This window comes from Lipotes vexillifer, unplaced genomic scaffold, assembly GCF_000442215.2.
Source record: "Lipotes vexillifer unplaced genomic scaffold, Lipotes_vexillifer_v1.1 scaffold134, whole genome shotgun sequence".
NCBI classification, from domain to species: domain Eukaryota; kingdom Metazoa; phylum Chordata; class Mammalia; order Artiodactyla; family Lipotidae; genus Lipotes; species Lipotes vexillifer.
The window spans coordinates 552,093-571,642 of NW_006787464.1; the positions used below are offsets into that span (position 1 = coordinate 552,093).

A 19,550-nucleotide genomic window follows, 5' to 3' on the forward strand; every position below is an offset into this window, starting at 1 on the left:
TTTTTTTGTTTTTTTTTTTTTTTTTTTTTTTTTTTTTTTACTTTATTTATTTTTGACTACGTTGGGTCTTCGTTGCTGCGTGTGGGCTTTCTCTAGTTGCAGCGAGCGGGGACTACTCTTCATTTCGGTGCGTGGGCTTCTCATTGCAGTGGCTTCTCTTGTTGCAGAGCATGGGCTCTAGGCGCCCAGGCTTCAGGAGTTGTGGCTCAAGGGCTCTAGAGTGCAGGCTCAGTAGTTGTGGCACATGGGCTTAGTTGCTCCGTGGCATGTGGGGTCTTCCTGCACCAGAGCTCGAACCCACGTCCCCTGCATTGGCAGGCAAATTCTTAACCACTGCGCCACCAGGGAGGCCCTGTCACTTAGTTTTCAAATTAACCCTTTGATAAACATGTAGGAACATTTCACACACACAGATGCTCACACGTAATGTAGCATTATTTATCTCAGTGACAGATTTTCAGGCCAGATTGGCCCAAGGTTTCATAGAGCTAAGTGGCAAAGCCAGGATTCAAACCCAGATCTGTTTGACACTGTCAGGGGCCAAGGGCATGATGAGTTTGGAATATGGATGGTATTGGTCCTAACCTTCAGACTTGCTCCTACGTAGAAACCCAAGTTGTGAGGTACACCAGGAGCCAGTGACATACACGGCTATTGACCCTGGCCTGCAGGATGCTCTTCACCAGTGTGTCAACAGCAGGTGCAGTCAGAGGATGGAGAGTGGGTAAGCAGTGCCCGGTGCTCATTTTACGTCAACATCATAGCTGCAGGAGCAGAACCTAGTAAAGAATAGGGACCAGCATCCTCGTTGAACTTTTCCAGATGGTATTTATCATCCCCATTCTTGATGTTTTAAAAAGATGTACCAGTTTTTCAGATCCAGAACTGATTTTGATACGCCTTTTATCTACCAGGTTTAATGTTATTTGGTTTCCACTTGTTACAGCTATTTGGCACATGTACCATATCTCAGTAGCCTCATCTGTGGATGGGAAAGTTATTCTTGGAATAAGAGGAGTAAGAGAGGAAATGGCATGAAGAAGTAAGGGCAAGGGGGCAGGAACTCATGGGTTCTAGAAACAGAACCCAGCTCTATGTGTGATACATTGAAGCTCATCAGTTCTTTCTTAAAAAGCAGATACACTTTACAGTAGTGTTGAGAACTAAAAGCCACATGCTCCCTGCTCCCTCCCCCTCCTCCCTAGGGTGTTTGGGACTGAACAGCTGCAAGCTGCCATTTGATTCAACAAAATTAGTGGGTAAAAGGGGCAGCCAGTTTTACTTTCAGTATGTATTTTAGCAAAGGAATGGTAGGGCATCAGATAGATTAATTCGGTGTGTTATGCAGTAACCCAAAGCCTATTAAGCTTGAGAAACACTGTGTCAGAATGCACTCAGCATGTTAAAAGTTCTAAGAAATTGGCAGCAAAGAAATCTGTTGAACTTATCCACTGTTTCCCCAACTTGTTTGATCAATTTTTCCTTCCTTCCTTTTTCTTTTTTTTTAATGACCATATACCTGGGGAGTGTTAGGCCAAAGTCTAACAAACCTCGGGGCCGTGTGGTCTTTTAAGATGATTCTGAGTGACCCTGCACTAATCCATGATGTGTGGACTTCATGGTTTGTTTCGCAGAGAGCCGCTCTATTTCTCTCATCTCCAAGTTGTTGAGGGACATTAGACAGCTTTCCCGTGGCAGGCTATGGCTGTTCTCCTTTTATAAGGAAAGGAAACTCAGGCTCAAGGAGTTATAGCACTAGTGAGTCATGGAACCCCTGAGAGCTATCTGATGCCCAAGTCCCTGTGCTCTCCCCTGCATGACACCGCTTTCTGGAACACTCAGGGTTGTCTTTCTGGCAGGGACTGCTTTGGTGTGCTGGATTGTGAATGGTGCATGGTAGACAGCGATGGCAAGACCCACTTGGACAAATCCTACTGTGCTCCCCAGAAAGAATGCTTCGGGGGGATCGTTGGAGCCAAAAGTCCCTATGTTGATGACATGGGAGCAATAGGTATGTTTTTGGGGAAGCCAGAATAATTTGATTCTTGAAAACATATTTTCTTGCCTCTATACTAGGACAGAGATCTGAAAATAATTCTCTACCCCTACTTCCCTGATTTCTTTGCCGGTGGTTTTTAGTTGCAAAACCAAGGCAAATAATTACTTTCAAAGCTGGCTAGCTATACTGTGCAGAGTAAGCAGCCATCTTTCCTGCCAAATTTTGCAAGCCTGGAATTCATTCCCATAAAGCTTGTTCTGAGAAAAATCAGGCCTGATTTCTGAGCAGCTGAACTGTGGGGTTGTGTGAACGTGAATCCCAGCTGTCAGAAGCACAGGGCTGGTGATGGGCAGAGTGACCCATGCATATCGCTTTCCTGCTGCTACCTTCCCTCACAACTTTTGAAGGCAGAAATCTTATGGCTACAAATTAGTATTTAGGTCCTTGAGGTCGGCAAAAGCCAGAGCTATCCAGTGCAGTGGGGTGGCTTGGGGTGGGGGACAGGGACATTTTTGGGAGGAATACCATTGGGATTAGGCCCCAAGACCTCAAAAATACTACCTGCATACCCACCCTGAGATCTTCTCAGTGTCTTTCTGGAATTACCACAAGCTCCTCAAGCTTAGCTGGAAAGTGAAAAGATATTTAAGCCTTTAGTTAATGCCTTTTTTGACATCTCCCCACATTAGCCTGTCTGTGGAAGAAAAGCTTTTCCTATGTGAGGAAGGGTTCTGAGCTCTCGTATGACTACCAGACCAGGTTAGGACACGGTTGAAGTGACCTTGCTCCAAGAAGTCACTTTATATGCCCACCTGCAGTTTCCTGTCTGAAAAGTGCAAATAGTGTCTTAAAGGGAACCCAGTAAGCTTTGAAATTTGATCCTTTTTGGAGGTCACGTGACTGGGCCACTGAAATAAATGACACCATGTAGAGTAAATATGTGCGAAGAGACCCACGTTGCCCTGCCTCACCTCTGTACTAAGAGTAGTGCACAGCCCAGGGCTGGGCCCTTAGACTGGGCACTGCATGTTTAAGGGATCCTCAACCACTCGCTTATTTCACAAGTCCTTGCCAATTGTGTGCTCTGCAAGCAAGCAACATTTCATCCGAGAACCAGAAATTAAAGGAAGCCCTGTTCCCACATCCTGATGGGTTTTCTTTAAGGGATTCAAAGCTTAAAGCTGCCGTTCTTACATATCTTCACTAAACCCCTTCCCACTGCATTCCTTCCCATCTCACCCCCGTTCCCCATCTCCTGCTACACTTGGGAAATCTTTATGAAGGACATTTGTTTGTTTATTTTAATGAAGGTGATGAGGTTGTCACGTTGAACATGATTAAAAGTGCCCCTGTGGGTCCAGTGGCTGGAGGCATCATGGGCTGCATCATGGTCTTGGTCCTGGCCGTGTATGCATACCGTCATCAGATTCATCGCCGGAGTCATCAACATATGTCTCCTCTTGCTGCCCAAGGTGAGCTCGAAAGGAATCCCAAAGCTCCCCCAGGAGGCAGCAGGCTCCCAGGGTTGTTCCAAGGCGAGAAGGACAGTAACCAGTTGTAAGCCTTTAAGCGACTGTAAGACCAGCGCTACATTTCCTGCTACTGTGGAGTAGATTCGGAGGTCCCCAAAGCCTGCTTCCCTCCTTTAGTTCACAGCTCATCCTTTAGGGCCTAAATCCTGCAAGCCCCATTTGATTCCCCAGAAAATCCCTAGATTATCTCTCTCCTTACACAAGCGTGAGCCCGCCATAGCTTGCCTCTGGAATAAGCCAGTCAGGGGAGCTGGGATGCTGAGTGGGAAATTTTGTTCTTCACTAAGCTCAGATATGCTGCCTTTGCTGTTCTGAAAAGACGGGCAGACCAAAGATACCTCAGGTCACTACTGGCAAGAACGTGAATCTGTTCTATTGCAGCTGTTATTATATTGTGTGAATGAACACACGTTCAAAGGAATGATCCCATCTCTTAAAACAGGATAAGGACTGTCCAACCTGGATAAGGACTTGAAGTCAGTTACAAAATGATTAATTGGTAATTATGGCTTCCATATCAAGAGTTAAATGTGGTATCTGTGCTCGTTTGCAAGGAACAAAACCATTTAACGACCAACCCCGTCCTCCCTAAAAACCCCCTGGGATGTGTTACCCTGACCTTTGTGGAGATAAGCCTCACTCATCATTTTTCCTGGACTTGGTCAGGAGCCTGGCAGCAGTCATGATTAGTTGATGTTGGAATATTTCACTGTGGTCGCAATCCTGTCGGGGGATCATGGGATCGTGTTGTCTGATTTAGTAACTGAGCTGACCACAAAGCTCTTTCCTCTTAGTAAGGTTTGGTTTGACTGAGGGTGACTGCCATCCAATGTAACCTTAGGCCTGGCCTTTTATAGGATTCTATAGCACCATTTTATCAGCACAGTCAGCCGTGGTTTTAGACCCCTTCCTTCCGTTTCAGGTACTTGAGGAGAGGATTAAAGACCTGTTAGCCTCAATCAACATCTTTTCTCCTCTGTGTCCAGAAATCAATCTCAGGTGCCCCTCTGGATTATTCACCTCTTGTTCTCTCTTCTGATTCCTGCTCCCTCCTCCTTTAAAAAAAAAAAAAAAAATGAGATGGGGCATCAGTTCATTGATGGAATGCTGTCATCCAGTCATCAAATGAGCACACTGCAGGGCATTAAAGTGGGTGATTTTGTTTCATTAAATAGTCATGTTTCTCTCTTTTGAATGATGGGTAGAAATGTCAGTGCGTATGTCCAACCTGGAGAATGACAGAGATGAAAGGGATGATGACGGCCATGAAGACAGAGGCATCAGTGAGTATCCAGGCTGCTTCCATGCAGAACGTGGCAGCAGGAGGCTAATCCAGAATAAATGTGCTTTCCCGTATTAAAGTTTAAGATGCTTTGGCATGATGGGGTTCTTTTTTTCCCCCACTTTTATTAGGAATAAGCATAGGTATTTGCTTTCTTCTAGTACGTCTCAAAAGATTTCAGGGTGTTCTTTGTTGCATTAAGTACTTTGGCCTAAAACACCTTACTCTTCCCTTTCTTTCTCCTCCTCATTACTTTCCAGTATAGCATTTTAGAAAGGGAGTCATCAGGTATGCATTTCTTTTAAATCCTTTAACTAATGTATACAACTCAGGGGGGAAAAAAAAGAACATTTCTCTATCAAAAGAGAGCTCCATGTGTGTTGAGATACTTTGGCCTTCAACTATACAGAGTATATCTCCTTGATGCATGTTGGAGATATGTCATTAGGGACCTCTTGCTGTCCCAGTCCTAAAACCAACTCCCCTAGTCCTCAGAATTGTTAAAAAAATTACTCATTCTAGCTCTGCAAGGAATAACTCCCCCCATGATGTGAAAGAGCCTACATAGTGCAAATGCGCTTGATACAATAAAGATACTGGCCTAAGAGTGACTAACCATCCTTGCCTTCCACAGTCAGCAATACTCGATTTATAGCTGCGGTCATTGAACGGCATGCACACAGTCCAGAAAGGAGGCGTCGCTACTGGGGTCGCTCAGGAACAGAAAGCGATCATGGTAAGAAGGTCTGGCTTCCTACGCTCGAGGCCCTGAGGACCCTGGTGCACTTGTGGGCCAGTGCTCACAAGTTATTTATGCATAAATAACCCTTCTCTCTCTTTCCTGTTCCATGCTCAGGTAAATTATTTTGACATAGTTTTCCAAAAAGATACATTCCAACATGAAACTTTTATAAGAGCCCCAGGAGAGTTTGCCTTATGGCTCAGCATTCCCAAGCATACGTGAGATAACCTCTGGGCACACAGATTGCCTCCTGGGTTTTCTCCATGAATAAGCGTTCAGATCATCTCAGTGGTACCTGCTTACCCATTCACTGAGAACCAGTGGTACCCCACGTGGTTCTCAGTGAATCGGCTTACTCATAGGTCCTGCTGCCCAGTGATGTTGGTTGGCAAACACCAGCATCGACAAGGGCTCTCTTGGCCACATACTCTCAGGGCCTGGCAAGAATCCATGCTGTCATCTGGCGTCCCCTGCCCTGACCTCCTGCCTGGCCTGGAGCCCCAGGGAAGGCTTCACCAAAGAGACAACACTTACCCTGGGCCTTGAAGGATGATTAAAGAAAAGCGAGGGACAAAGGATATTAGAGGCAAAGGGACTGGTGTGTACAAAGTCATGGAGGTGCCTAAAGTGCCTGTAAGATGCTCGGGAAGGGTTGGGACTGAGTTGTGAAGAGACACTGGGTGCTAAGTGAGCTACCAATTATCAAGTCCACGGCTGCACCAACAGTATGGCCACCATGTACCTTCTCACCTTCCCAGTGCCCGTATGGCTTATTGTCACAGAGAACAGCAGGTGTGTCCTACTGTCTAGGCATCCCTGCCACTGTTGCACAAAAATATAACAGAAGTGTACATCCTTTCCTGTAGTTGTCAGATCTTTTTGTTTTTCATATAGCTTTTTAATTTTCCAGAAATCTTTCTTTTCTTCCCAGAATCAGGTCTTTTTTTAATGCATTTATGCTTTTTTTATTCTGCTTTCTCCACATCTACCCTGAAAAAAAAAAAATGTCTTCAAGCAGTGTGCTTCCACACCTGTGCTAAAAAATGCAGGAGTAGATATTCATCAAAGCAACCAATGTGGCCTTTTACACGGCAGCCAGGTATTCAAACTCCCTTTGGAAAACAGGAGAAGCCAAAGGTCTGATTTTTAAATTGGGGACTCTTAATTTGGGCTCTGAATGACATTGTTCCCACCAACTAAATAGAAACTTCTGGTTTCTATGGAGAGTCAAAGCAGAACTTAAATTTCTCAGTTTCTTTGACTTTCTGCCTTTTTTCCAGAAAAACCTTTGAACCTGCATAAATTCATTCTGCCAGGCAGTTCTGTGTCTCTTCTCCTTTGAATAATAAAACAGGTTTGAGGCTACTGAAGTTCAACAGAAATAATTTCCTATTCAGCAGAAATACTGAGTTCTTTCTCTCTGTCTCCCTCTCCGTCTCTCTCTCCCTCTCCCCACCCCCCTTTCCCCTGGTAGAAACCGCTTCAGTACAAAATTGGAATTCTGAGTGATGTTCTAATGTTCCATTAGCCCTCCCATCATCTTAGTAAAAATGGCATATGAAGCAACAGCTGAGATAAAAGGAATAGTGCGGTCTCAGCATCCAAAAGCCAAGAAATCTAGCTAAGGGCTTGCTTTCTTTCATTTTTCACAATAATTGGATCCCTGTTATCCCCAAAGTTTCTCATGCAGACAGAATGCAATGCCAGAAGAAGTGGAAGACATTGACATACCACGTAATTCCAAATGTACCACAAAGTCAGCAGCATTTAAGCGAGTGTTGTCATATCCCCGAACCTGTATGGTGGGTCACTAAAAGTGGTGGCATCAAGCTAATGTCCCTGTGGTACCTAGAGGATAAACCATAGGTACACATTAAACATGGAAATCTGATCTCGTTCTTTTGTGGCACACGACTTGCTCAAGCGTGTGTTCTCTTATTTGGTGAAGGTATCAGGCGGGCATCTGCTGTTTGCTTGGCAGAGAGGTAGGAGTTGGGGAAGGGAGCGGGATGGGCCTTATTTCTGCGAGGCAGCATGGTATAGAAGAGCTTATAAGATAGGTCAAGCAGAATTCACTTGGAATCCCACCTCTCCCCTTCTTTCCAGGTAGTGAGACCTCAGTGAAGCTACGTGGACCTCAGTTTCCTAATAATTAAAACGGGATTAGAAATTCCTCCCTGGTAAGGTTGTTGTGAGGATGAAGTGAGATAACACATGGCAGGCATGAGCTCAGAGCTGACCTCACCTCCATACCCACTTTGCCCTCAAGGAATTGATAGTCCAGCAGGAAACTGTAAATGCGTGCATGTATTCACAAGACTGATAAAAGGCTGAATATGACAGCTTCCTTAAAGAAGTGGAACAAAGAAGAAGATGGGGAGAGAGTTCACTTTTATCTGCAAGTAAATCATGTTAAGACCCTGGGGGGGGGAGGGGACACGCACAAAAGGAAACCTCAAAAGAATAAAATATATAAATATATAAGTATGGAACAGACCAGACTTTCATGGTATGGTTCAGAGTGGTGATATTCCCAGAATTAAAACTAAATGTTTCCAAGCTAAACTTGGAGACTCCAGGCTGCATTTTTAACTAGAAATATTTCATGTGGCCAACAGAGTTTTGTATTTTAAAAGAACCTAATTTTTAATTTTTGTATCTTAAAAGAAAACTACTCAAAATAAGAATGGTTTCTGAAAAGTAGAATCATTTTTATCAACGTTCTGACACCATGTAGAATGATTGTTTTCCAGCACTTGACTATTAACTGTTACACTCTGCTTTGCCCATTATTTCTCTTGAAAATGTCATATTCTAACTAATCAATTGGCTTATTTTTAAGTTAAAAATCACCAGTATGTATTTGTTCCTTGTGAATCTGTGTTTTAGTTACCATCTCATTAGAAACATTACAAATGTACATTAAGCAACATTTTTTTCTTTGTAAAAGGGAATTTTTTTGTAAAAATCGCTTTGTAAAAAAGCTTTGTAAAAGCGAAGTAAATTCCAAAAGACTTAAAACGCAAATGCTGAACCTTGAAAATCTGGTCAAAAACTACACAGTGCACCACGAAACCATTTTTAGAAGTGCAGAGATATTCTCCTGCAGTTACTTGCTGTGACCACAAAGGGGTGATGACCACAAAGGGGTGAGTGAGTCCCCAGAGGGACCTAACAGCCCTTGCCATCAAGAGGGTTTTCTTAAGAACCGTCAGATAAATAAATACATTAGCAGAATGCCAAAGAGCAAAAGCCTAATTTGACTCTTCTATTCCTTATGGATGCCAGGCCTCCTTCCTGAAGCCTGTTTCGCCTTGAAATTGGCTTCGCAGGAATTTCTCTGTATGCACCTTTGGATAGTAAAGAAGTCTTTCTTTGAAAGTATTTGTAAATGTCCTCTGTGTCTTAAATGGTGCTGCTTCCTGCATGAATCAGAGACCGCGTCTGTCTTATGCATCACTGTTCCCAGCACTCCACAGAATTGCCTGGCGCTGAGTAAACGCTCAGTTAATTTGCTAAGTGAGAGCACGTGTTTGGCTTTCTCCTGCTTCTCTGAAACATGCTACTCCCTCCCTCCAGATTTCCATGAATTACTGAGATAAGAGGAAGCCTGAGTAAGTTACAGAGGGGTTGAGCAATAGTGTCCCACTGAGGAAATAAAGCAGAATTGCCCCAGAGGGGTTCCCTTCGGAGGGGTCCCTGCTGGGATTCTCATCAGAAACCACCAGGAGAGACGGGCTGCCCCCGAGTTGCCTTGGGAATGGCTGCAAGGTCACCACCCACCTGGGCCTGTAACCAGCCAGGTTCAGAGCACCCCTGGACTCTAATTCAGAACTCCAGGCAGGGCCCAGTGAATCCTAGAATGTCTTCATTATTAGATGAGACTGGTAAAATGTCACACCAGACAGAACCACAGATTGCTGAAAAAATTATGTGATTTTTTTTTTAAGCGCATGCTTTGTGTAAGGCATAAGTCCTCGTACTTTAAGAGTTTGCTAATGGCCAAGACAGCCCTATATTTTTTTGTAATATGGTAAAATCTAAGATAGGGATGTGCACAGATTACCGTTTAAACTCACAGAAGAGACACCAGAACCCCTATAGGTTGGTATGACTGGGTGGGGTGGATGTTGGTTGGGAAGGTTTCCCAGAACAGACCTTCAAACATAACGTGAAGCACAATAGCAAGATAAGGGAAGGTGGGAGGGTGAGGCAGGCAGAAGGACCACTATGAATTTTACACCATGAATGTGAAAATCAGCTGTCAGTTCCGATGGGTGCTTGTAAATGAGCAGAGTCGGGAAGGCATCCAGGAGTAAAGATGAAGACAGCCTAGCACTAAAGGTTGGCTAAAAATAATTGACACAGACACTGAGATTTTGCTAAAATGTGTTTTCTAGTACTGCAGTCTTGTGTAGAACATTTGTAACTGAGGTTTTAAAGCCTACATTACATTCTAGACTTAGCACTACTGAAGCTGAGAATCTTGTTCTGGCTCCTGATCTCTTAATCTTGGGTAAAGGCATCACTATTCCTCCAGCATCTGAACCTAGAAACCTCAAGGATATTAACCCTCTTGGCATCTTCACCAGGAAGTCCATTTGGTCACCAGAGCCAGCCCTTCCCTGAACTTGAACAGCCGCTCGCTGCACTTAAACACGGCTAATGTCCCACTTCACGGCCTTGCGGTCTTCTTGGGCTGATGCTCAGTCCCCTGTCCTCTGAGCCTCAGATCCCTCCTTCCTTGTGGCCAGCCTCCTCATTGCCACAAGGGATCATCTTAAAGCACACGTTATGTTATTGCCGTCTACCTTCCCCCTGCCCTTTGACCAGCCTTCCTGGTCTGGTCTCAGCCTGCCTGTCCAGCCTCATCTCTTGCTCTTTTCTCCTACACGTGAAGCTTTTCCCCATTCCTCAAATCCATGGAGCCTTTCAGTCTTCTGGTCTTTGAATATGCTCATCTCCCTGCCTGAAGTACCTTCCACCCCTTTCTTTACCTAGTGAACCCCTCTCTCCCGTGAGGGCCACCTTATGTGTCACTTCCTCCAGGATCCTAAGCCAAGTTCATCAGCTTTGGTATTCCTTTGTAATGCCTCTGGTTTCGCACCTGTGTTTCCCCTTCTTGACTGTGGGCTTCTCAGAAGCTGGGGCCTCACCTTACCCCTTTTTCTGTTGAACCCCTAGCCTTGCGTCTGGCACCAAGAGGGCACTCAGTAATGATGGACACACAACAACGAACTCTCGTTCTTCTGTCCTGATTTATGGCCAACGTGCCTGTTTTTCTGGCTGGGTATCTCTACATATGTTATTCACAGACTCTCAAAATCAAGATGTGCAAAAACAAAATTTGTTTCCTTGCCTGAGACTCAGGATCTTGGAGTCACCCTCTCTTATCATCCTGACTGTAAGTTGCAGTCCTCTTTAACCACCCCTCACCCCCCATCCCCCCACATCAAATTGCTGATGAACTTACTACTGTTTCCACCCCAGAGCTGTCTGTCCAATCCCACAGTTTCAATTCAACAACTCTACGCTGGGCTGTTGCAATAACCTCCCAACTGCCTCCCTCTCTCTCCTTTTTATTCAGCCACCAAACTGCCACCAGAACTCTCTCTCTTTTTTTATATGTAAATTTATTTATTTATTTTTGGCTGCGTTGGATCTTCATTGTGCGCAGGCTTTCTCTAGTTGAGGCGAGCGGGGGCTACTGTTCCTTGCGGTGCACGGGCTCTGGGCACGTGGGCTTCAGTAGTTGCAACACGCGGGCTTCAGTATTTGTGGCTCGCTGGCTCTAGAGTGCAGGCTCAGTAGTTGTGGCGCACGGGCTCAGTTGCTCCATGACATGTGGAATCTTCCCGGACCAGGGATCGAGCCCACGTTCCCTGCATTGGCAGGCAGATTCTTAACCACTGCACCACCAGGGAAGTCCCAGAACTCTCTTCTTTTTTTTTTTTTTAATACAGCAAGTTCTTATTAGTCATAAATTTTATACACATCAGTGTATACACGTCAATCCCAATCGCCCAATTCATCACACCACCACCACCACCCCCCGGCCGCTTTCCCCCCTTGGTGTCCATACGTTTGTTCTCTACATCTGTGTCTCAACTTCTACCCTGCAAACTGGCTCATCTGTACCATTTTTCTAGGTTCCACATACATGCGTTAATATACGATATTTGTTTTACTCTTTCTGCCTTACTTCACTCTGTATGACAGTCTCTAGATCCATCCACGTCTCAACAAATGACTCAATTTCGTTCCTTTTCATGGCTGAGTAATATTCCATTGTATGTATGTACCACAACTTCTTTATCCATTCGTCTCTCTATGGACATTTAGGTTGCTTCCATGACCTGGCTATTGCAAATAGTGCTGCAATGAACATTGGGGTGCATGTGTCTTTTTGAATTATGGTTTTCTCTGGGTGTATGCCCAGTAGAGGGATTGCTAGATCATATGGTAATTCTATTTTTAGTTTTTTAAGGAACCTCCGTACTGTTCTCCATAGTGGCTGTATCAATTTACATTCCCAGCAACAGTACAAGAGGGTTCCCTTTTCTCCACACCCTCTCCAACATTTGTTGTTTGTAGATTTTCTGATGATGCCCATTCTAAATGGTGTGAGGTGATAGATACCTCATTGTAGTTTTGATTTTCATTTCTCTAATAATTAGTGATGTTGAGCAGCTTTTCATGCGTATGTCTTCTTTGGAGAAATGTCTATTTAGGTCTTCTGCCCATTTTTGGATTGGGTTGTTTGTTTCTTTAATATTAAGCTGCATGAGCTGTTTGAAGATTAATCCTTTGTCCATTGATTCATTTGCAAATATTTTCTCCCATTCTGAGGGTTGTCTTTTCCTCTTGTTTATGGTTTCCTTTGCTGTGCAAAAGCTTTGAAGTTTCATTAGGTACCATTTGTTTATTTTTATTTCCATTTCTCTAGGAGGTGGATCAAAAAAGATCTTGCTGTGATTTATGTCAAAGAGTGTTCTTCCTATGTTTTCCTCTAAGAGCTTTTTTTTTTTATTTTTGGCTGTGTTGGGTCTTCATTTCTGTGCGAGGGCTTTCTCTAGTTGCGGCAAGTGAGGGGCACGCTTCATCATGGTGCGCGGGCCTCTCACTATCGTGGGCTCTCTTGTTGCGGAGCACAGGCTCCAGATGCGCAGGCTCAGTAGTTGTGGCTCATGGGCCTAGTTGCTCCGCGGCATGTGGGATCCTCCCAGATCAGGGCTCGAACCCGTGTCCCCTGCACTGGCAGGCAAACTCTCAACCACTGCACCACCAGGGAAGCCCCCTCTAAGAGTTTGATAGTATCCAGTCTTACATTTAGGTCTTGAATCCATTTTGAGTTTATTTTTGTGTATGGTGTTAGGGAGTGTTCTAGTTTCATTCTTTTACATGTAGCTGTCCAGTTTTCCCAGCACCACTTATTGAAGAGACTGTCTTTTCTCCATTGTATATCTTTGCCTCCTTTGTCATAGATTAGTTAACCATGGGTGCATGGGTTTATCTCTGGGCTTTCTATCTTGTTCCATTGATCTATGTTTCTGTTTTTGTGCCAGTACCATATTGTCTTGATTACTGTAGCTTTGTCCAGTACCATATTGTCTTGACTACTGTAGCTTTGTAGTATACTCTGAAGTCAGGGAGTCTGATTCCTCCAGCTCCGTTTTTTTCCCTCAAAACTGCTTTGGCTCTTCGGTGTCTTTTGTGCCATTGGTAATTTGATAGAGATTGCACTGAATCTGTAGATTGCTTTGGGTAGTATAGTCATTTTCACAATATTGATTCTTCAATCCAAGAACATGGAATGTCTCTCCATCTGTTGGTGTCATCTTTAATTTCTTTCATCAGTGTCTTATAGTTTTCTGCATACAGGTCTTTTGTCTCCCTAGGTAGGTTTATTCCTAGGTATTTTATTCTTTTTGTTGCAGTGGTAAATGGGAGTGTTTCCTTAATTTCTCTTTCAGATTTTTCATCATTAGTGTATAGGAATGCAAGAGATTGCTGTGCATTAATTTTTTATCCTGCAACTTTACCAAATGCATTGATTAGCTCTAGTAGTTTTCTGGTGGCATCTTTAGGATTCTCTATGTATAGTATCATGTCATCTGCAAACAGTGACAGTTTTACTTCTTCTTTTTCTATTTGTATTTCTTTTATTCCTTTTTCTTCTCTGATTGACATGGCTAGGACTTCCAAAACTATGTTGAATAATAGTGGTGAGAGTGGACATCCTTGTCTTGTTCCTGATCTTAAAGGAAATGGTTTCAATTTTTCACCATTGAGAATGATGTTTGCTGTGGGTTTGTCATATATGGCCTTTATTACGTTCAGGTAGGTTCCCTCTATTTCCACTTTCTGGAGAGTTTTTATCATAAATGGGCGTTGAATTTTGTCAAAAGCTTTTCCTGCATCTATTGAGATGACCATATGGTTTTTATTCAGTTTGTTAATATGGTTTATCACATTGATTGATTTGCCTGTACTGAAGAATCCTTGCATCCCTGGGATAAATCCCACTTGATCATGGTGTATGATCCTTTTAATGTGTTGTTGGATTCTGTTTGCTAGAATTTTTTTGAGGAATTTTGCATCTCTATTCATCAGTGATATTGTTCTGTAATTTTCTTTTTTTGTAGTATCTTTGTCTGGTTTTGGTATCAGGGTGATGGTGGCCTCATAGAATGAGTTTGGGAGTGTTCCTTCCTCTGCAATTTTTTGTAAGAGTTTGAGAAGGATGGGTGTTAGCTCTTCTCTAAATGTTTGGTAGAATTCACCTTGTGAAGCCATCTGGTCTTGGACTTTTGTTTGTTGGAAGATTTTTAATCACAGTTTCAATTTCATTACTTGTGATTGGTCTGTTCATATTTTCTATTTCTTCCTGGTTCAGTCTTGGAAGATTATACCTTTCTAAGAATTTGTCCATTTTTTCCAGGTTGTTCATTTTATTGGCATAGAGTTGCTTGTGGTAGCCTCTTAGGATGCTTTGTATTTCTGCAGTGTCTGTTGTAACTTCTCCTTTTTCATTTCTAATTTTATTGATTTGAGTCCTCTCCCTCTTTTTTTTTTTAAGTTTCCTTGGGATTTTTTTTTTTTTTTTTGGCAGTACACGTGCCTCTCACTGCTGTGGCCTCTCCTGTTGCGGAGCACAGGCTCCGGACGTGCAGCCTCAGCGGCCATGGCTCACGGGCCCAGCCTCTCTGCAGCATGTGGGATCCTCCCGGACCGGGGCACGAACCCGTGTCCCCTGCATCGGCAGGCAGACTGTCAACCACTGCGCGACCAGGGAAGCCCCTCCTCTCCCTCTTTTTCTTGATGAGTCTGGCTAATGGTTTATCAATTTTGTTTATCTTCTCAAAGAACCAGCTTTTAGTTTTATTGATCTTTGCTATTGTTTTCTTTGTTTCTATTTCATTTATTTCTGCTCTGATCTTTATGATTGCTTTCCTTCTGCTGTCTTTGGGTTTTGTTTGTTCTTCTTTCTCTAGTTCTATTTGGTGTAAGTTTAGATTGTTTACGTGAGATTTTTCTTGTTTCTTGAGGTAGGCTTGTATAGCTAAACTTTGCTCTTAGAACTGCTTTTGCTGCATCCCATAGGTTTTGGATCATCGTGTTTTCATAGTCATTTGTCTCTAGGTATTTTTTGATTTCCTCTTTGATTTTTTCAGTGATCTCTTGGTTATTTAGTAACGTATTGTTTAGCCTCATGTGTTTGTGTTTTTTACGTTTTTTTCCCTGTAATTCATTTCTAATCTCATAGCACTGTGGTCAGAAAAGATGCTTGATATGGTTTCAGTTTTCTTAAATTTACTGAGCCTTGATTTGTGACCCAAGATGTGATCTATCCTGGAGAATGTTGCATACACACTTGAGAAGAAAGTGTAATCTGCTGTTTTTGGATGGAATGTCCTATAAATATCAATTAAATCTATCTGGTCTGTTGTGTCATTTAAAGCTTCTGTTTCTTTATTTTCATTTTGGATGATCTGTCCATTGGTGTAAGTGAGGTGTTAAAGTCCCCCACTATTATTGTGTTACTGTCGATTTCCTCTTTTATAGCTGTTAGCAGTTGCCTTATGTATTGAGGTGCTCCTATGTTGGGTGCATATATATTTATAATTGTTATAGCTTCTTCTTGGATTGATCCCTTGATCATTACGTAGTGTCCTTCCTTGTCTCTTGTAACATTCTTTGTTTTAAAGTCTATTTTATCTGATATGAGTATAGCTACTCCAGCTTTCTTTTGATTTCCATTTGCATGGAATATCTTTTTCCATCCCCTCACTTTCAGTCTGTATGTGTCCCTAGGTCTGAAGTGGGTCTCTTGTAGACAGCATATATATGGGTCTTGTTTTTGTATCCATTCAGCAAGCCTGTGTCTTTTGGTTGGGGCATTTAATCCATTCATGTTTAAGGTAGTCATCAATATGTATGTTCCTCTGACCATTTTCTTAATTGTTTTGGGTTTGTTTTTGTAGGTCCTTTTCTTTTGTGTTTCCCACTTAGAGAAGTTCCTTTAGCATTTGTTGTAGAGCTGGTTTGGTGGTGCTGAATTCTCTTAGCTTTCGCTTGTCTGTAAAGCTTTTGATTTATCCATCGAATCTGAATGAGATCCTTGCCTGGTACAGTAATCTTGGTTGTAGGTTCTTCCCTTTCATCACTTTAAGTATATCATGCCACTCCCTTCTGGCTTGTAGAGTTTCTGCTGAGAAATCAGCTGTTAACCTTATGGGAGTTCCCTTGTATGTTACTTGTCGTTTTTCCCTTGCTGCTTTTAATAATTTTTCTTTGTCTTTAATTTTTGCCCATTTGATTACTATGTGTCTCTGCGTGTTTCTCCTTGGGTTTATCCTGTATGGGACTTGCTGCGCTTCCTGGACTTGGGTGGCTATTTCCTTTCCCGTGTTAGGGAAGTTTTCGACTATAATCTCTTCAAATATTTTCTCTGGTCCTTTCTCTCTCTCTTCTCCTTCTGGGACCCCTATAATGCAAATGTTGTTGCATTTAATGTTTTCCCAGAGGTCTCTTAGGCTGTATTCATTTCTTTTCATTCTCTTTTCTTTATTCTGTTCCACAGTAGTGAATCCCACCATTCTGTCTTCCAGGTCACTTATCCATTCTTCTGCCTCAGTTATTCTGCTATTGATTCCTTCTATTGTAGTTTTCATTTCAGTTATTGTATTGTTTATCTCTGTTTGTTTGTTCTTTAATTCTTCTAGGTCTTTGTTAAACATTTCTTGCATCTTCTCGATCTTTGCCTCCATTCTTTATCCGAGGTTCTGGATCATCTTCACTATCATTATTCTGAATTCTTTTTCTGGACGGTTGCCTATCTCCACTTTATTTAGTTGTTTTTCTGGGTTTTTATCTTGTTCCTTCAACTGGTACATAGCCCTCTGCCTTTTCATCTTGTCTATCTTTCTGTGAATGTGGTTTTTGTTCCACAGGCTGCAGGATTGTAGTTCTTGCTTCTGCTGTCTGCCCTCTGGTGGATGAGGCTATCTAAGAGGCTTATGTAAGTTTCCTGATGGGAGGGACTCCAGAACTCTCTTTTTAAAATACAGAAATGATCGTGCTGTTTTTCTGGTCTGCTCAAAACCTTGTAAGTTAAAGTCTCTCCTCCATCTACCTGCTAGCACTCATCCTAGCCACGTGGTGTAAAAATAGCCTTGTGTTTCTACACCTCTTGGCCATACTCGTCTGTTCCTTTACTCCTAGCCACTTCACCAAACTCCTACTCATCCATTTAAGCCCAACTAAAGTATGAGTTCTTCTGTGATGCTTTCCCAGTCCTCCAGCCAGAATTAGTTAAGCCCTCTGCTGGATTTCAATTAAACCTCCATTATAGCACTTACCATTATCTGCACTAGAATAAGCCTAATTTTGTAAATATGTGTCTCTTACTCAGTGGTGAAATCCTTAAGGAAAAGGAACATCTCTTATTTGTGTTTCATAGTCTCTCCTTTCAGCCTCCTGATGGTCTTCAATAAATGAATAATTGAACTGAGCTATGCTTTTACTTGTTTTATTTCTCAAGCACTAGCATATCAGCTCCTTGTGCAGGGATCAGGTTTTCGTCTCTGGGTCTCCCTCCTGCCCAACACAGTGTCTTATACATAGTAGGTGCCTGATAAATATTTGTTGAGTGGGACTGAAAGAATTATGTTGTTTGAACAGCATTTCATTGAGGACTGAGAATTGCCTTTCTCATTTTTGCACGAAGCATAACATTTTCAACCACAAACTATTCCTGCTTGGTTAGTATGCAAGCATGTCAGTTTTGCAGCCATGGATGTGACTAGCGCTACCCACGGGTGAGTGCTGATTGATGCTAACTGTAGATGCAGCGGAAATATTAATGAGCTGTCACTTCTCAAAATTCTTAAAGGGGATTTTTTTTTGCAATATTTAAAAACATGCCAAGGTTCCTGGAATGAAATCCTTTGATCAGCAAGGGCATTTTCTTTTGAAACATGTATTACTTAGAATACCAAAAGAAATTAATCTTTAATACGGCGAACCAGCTTACACAGAGAATAGCTGATTCTTTTGCTAGTTGCTATGAATGTATGCAGAGTTAGTGTTTTGTTAGGGACTGGAACTCAGGCAAGTTCATTAACCTCTCTGATCATCATTTCCCTCACCTGTAAAATGGACATTAAAATATGTGCCTTGTTGGGGTAGGAATTACATGACACCAGGGCTGCCATGGTGGCAGCTGTTTTTTGTTCTTACTATGGCCTCACATTCAGGCATTTTGAAGCTCAGCTTCCCCCACCAGTCCCCAACTGATCTGAGTCCTGTTAAGGTCTTTGTCTTGAAGCTGTTTGTTTTTTCCCCTCAAAAATAAAAAATAGCCTTAATCTTATCTCAGGGAATAGTGTTGGAGGATATTTCCCCAAATGTCAATTGTGGGGTCTATGGATCCGAAAGGATTGGGGTGATTTTTGGTTTGGTTTTGTTGGTTTGGGCATTTGGGGAAAGGGTTGTTGTTCATATTGTCTAAAATTATTGTGTATTTGTTGTGTAAATGCTTTAAGGCAAGAGCTAACGAAAGATCTCTTTAAAACTAAGTCACTTCGAGGTCTGCTGACAGTCTGCAAACATTGACACTTATGTAACACAAAGGTAGGAGCACCTCCCAGTGCCCCAGAAATCTGCAGTGACGTCTCCTCCCTGCATCTGGAAGCTCTCAGCTGCCTGTTTGTTGTGTTCATCTTCTAGGTTACAGCACCATGAGCCCACAGGAAGACAGTGAAAACCCTCCATGCACCAACGACCCCTTGTCGGCCGGGGTGGATGTGGGAAACCACGATGAAGACTTGGAGTTGGACACCCCACCTCAGACTGCTGCCCTTCTAAGTCACAAGTTCCACCACTACCGCCTTCACCACCCCACACTGCATCACAGCCATCACCTGCAGGCGGCCGTGACCGTACACACGGTCGACGCAGAATGCTAACCTCCTCACCTCCATCAGAAGATGAGATCTGGGAGATATGGAATGTTCTGGAGGGAGAAAGAGCCAGCATCACATCCACTTGTGTCTGTGCTCTGTCTAGAGTCATTTAACTCGTTTTCCTGCCTGTTAATATATTTCAAAACAAGAGAAACAACGACAGAATCACATTTGTAAAGATGCGAGGCTGGTTGTGAAATGGAGGGGAAATAAGTCTGATTAATGAACCTGCCATAATACCAACGGAATGAATGGAAGCAAACCTCTAAACAGAGATGGAACCTACAAAGGAAACATTGGGAGCCTTGGTTAAGCTGAGCCAGGGGAATGTTCCGAGGAACCCGAAACATTCGGCTCTCCTTAACTGGAAGAGAGAAAAATATGCTCCAGCGGAGACTGGGAACGGGGCACATGCAGAGAGAAACATGTGCTTTGAAGATTTCACCTGGTTTCTTAGCGGTACCTAGATACCACAGTTGCTGTATGGAACTCATGTTAAGCTCTAAATGATGCATCTCAAAATTTCTAA

The 19,550-nt window shown here is 42.9% G+C and overlaps 1 protein-coding gene across 1 annotated transcript in view; it reads left to right on the forward strand.

Annotated features, from left to right (window-relative positions):
- The window catches only part of CACHD1 (cache domain containing 1), a 217,030-nt gene extending 198,006 nt beyond the window's left edge, over positions 1 to 19,024 (forward strand). The window contains exons 22-27 of the mRNA XM_007460077.1: positions 608 to 724; positions 1,860 to 2,011; positions 3,310 to 3,471; positions 4,737 to 4,814; positions 5,448 to 5,549; positions 18,786 to 19,024. Of these exons, the coding sequence (XP_007460139.1) occupies positions 608 to 724; positions 1,860 to 2,011; positions 3,310 to 3,471; positions 4,737 to 4,814; positions 5,448 to 5,549; positions 18,786 to 19,024 (850 nt within the window). The remainder of the gene's footprint in view (positions 1 to 607; positions 725 to 1,859; positions 2,012 to 3,309; positions 3,472 to 4,736; positions 4,815 to 5,447; positions 5,550 to 18,785) is intronic.
- Positions 19,025 to 19,550: the final 526 nt, after the last annotated feature.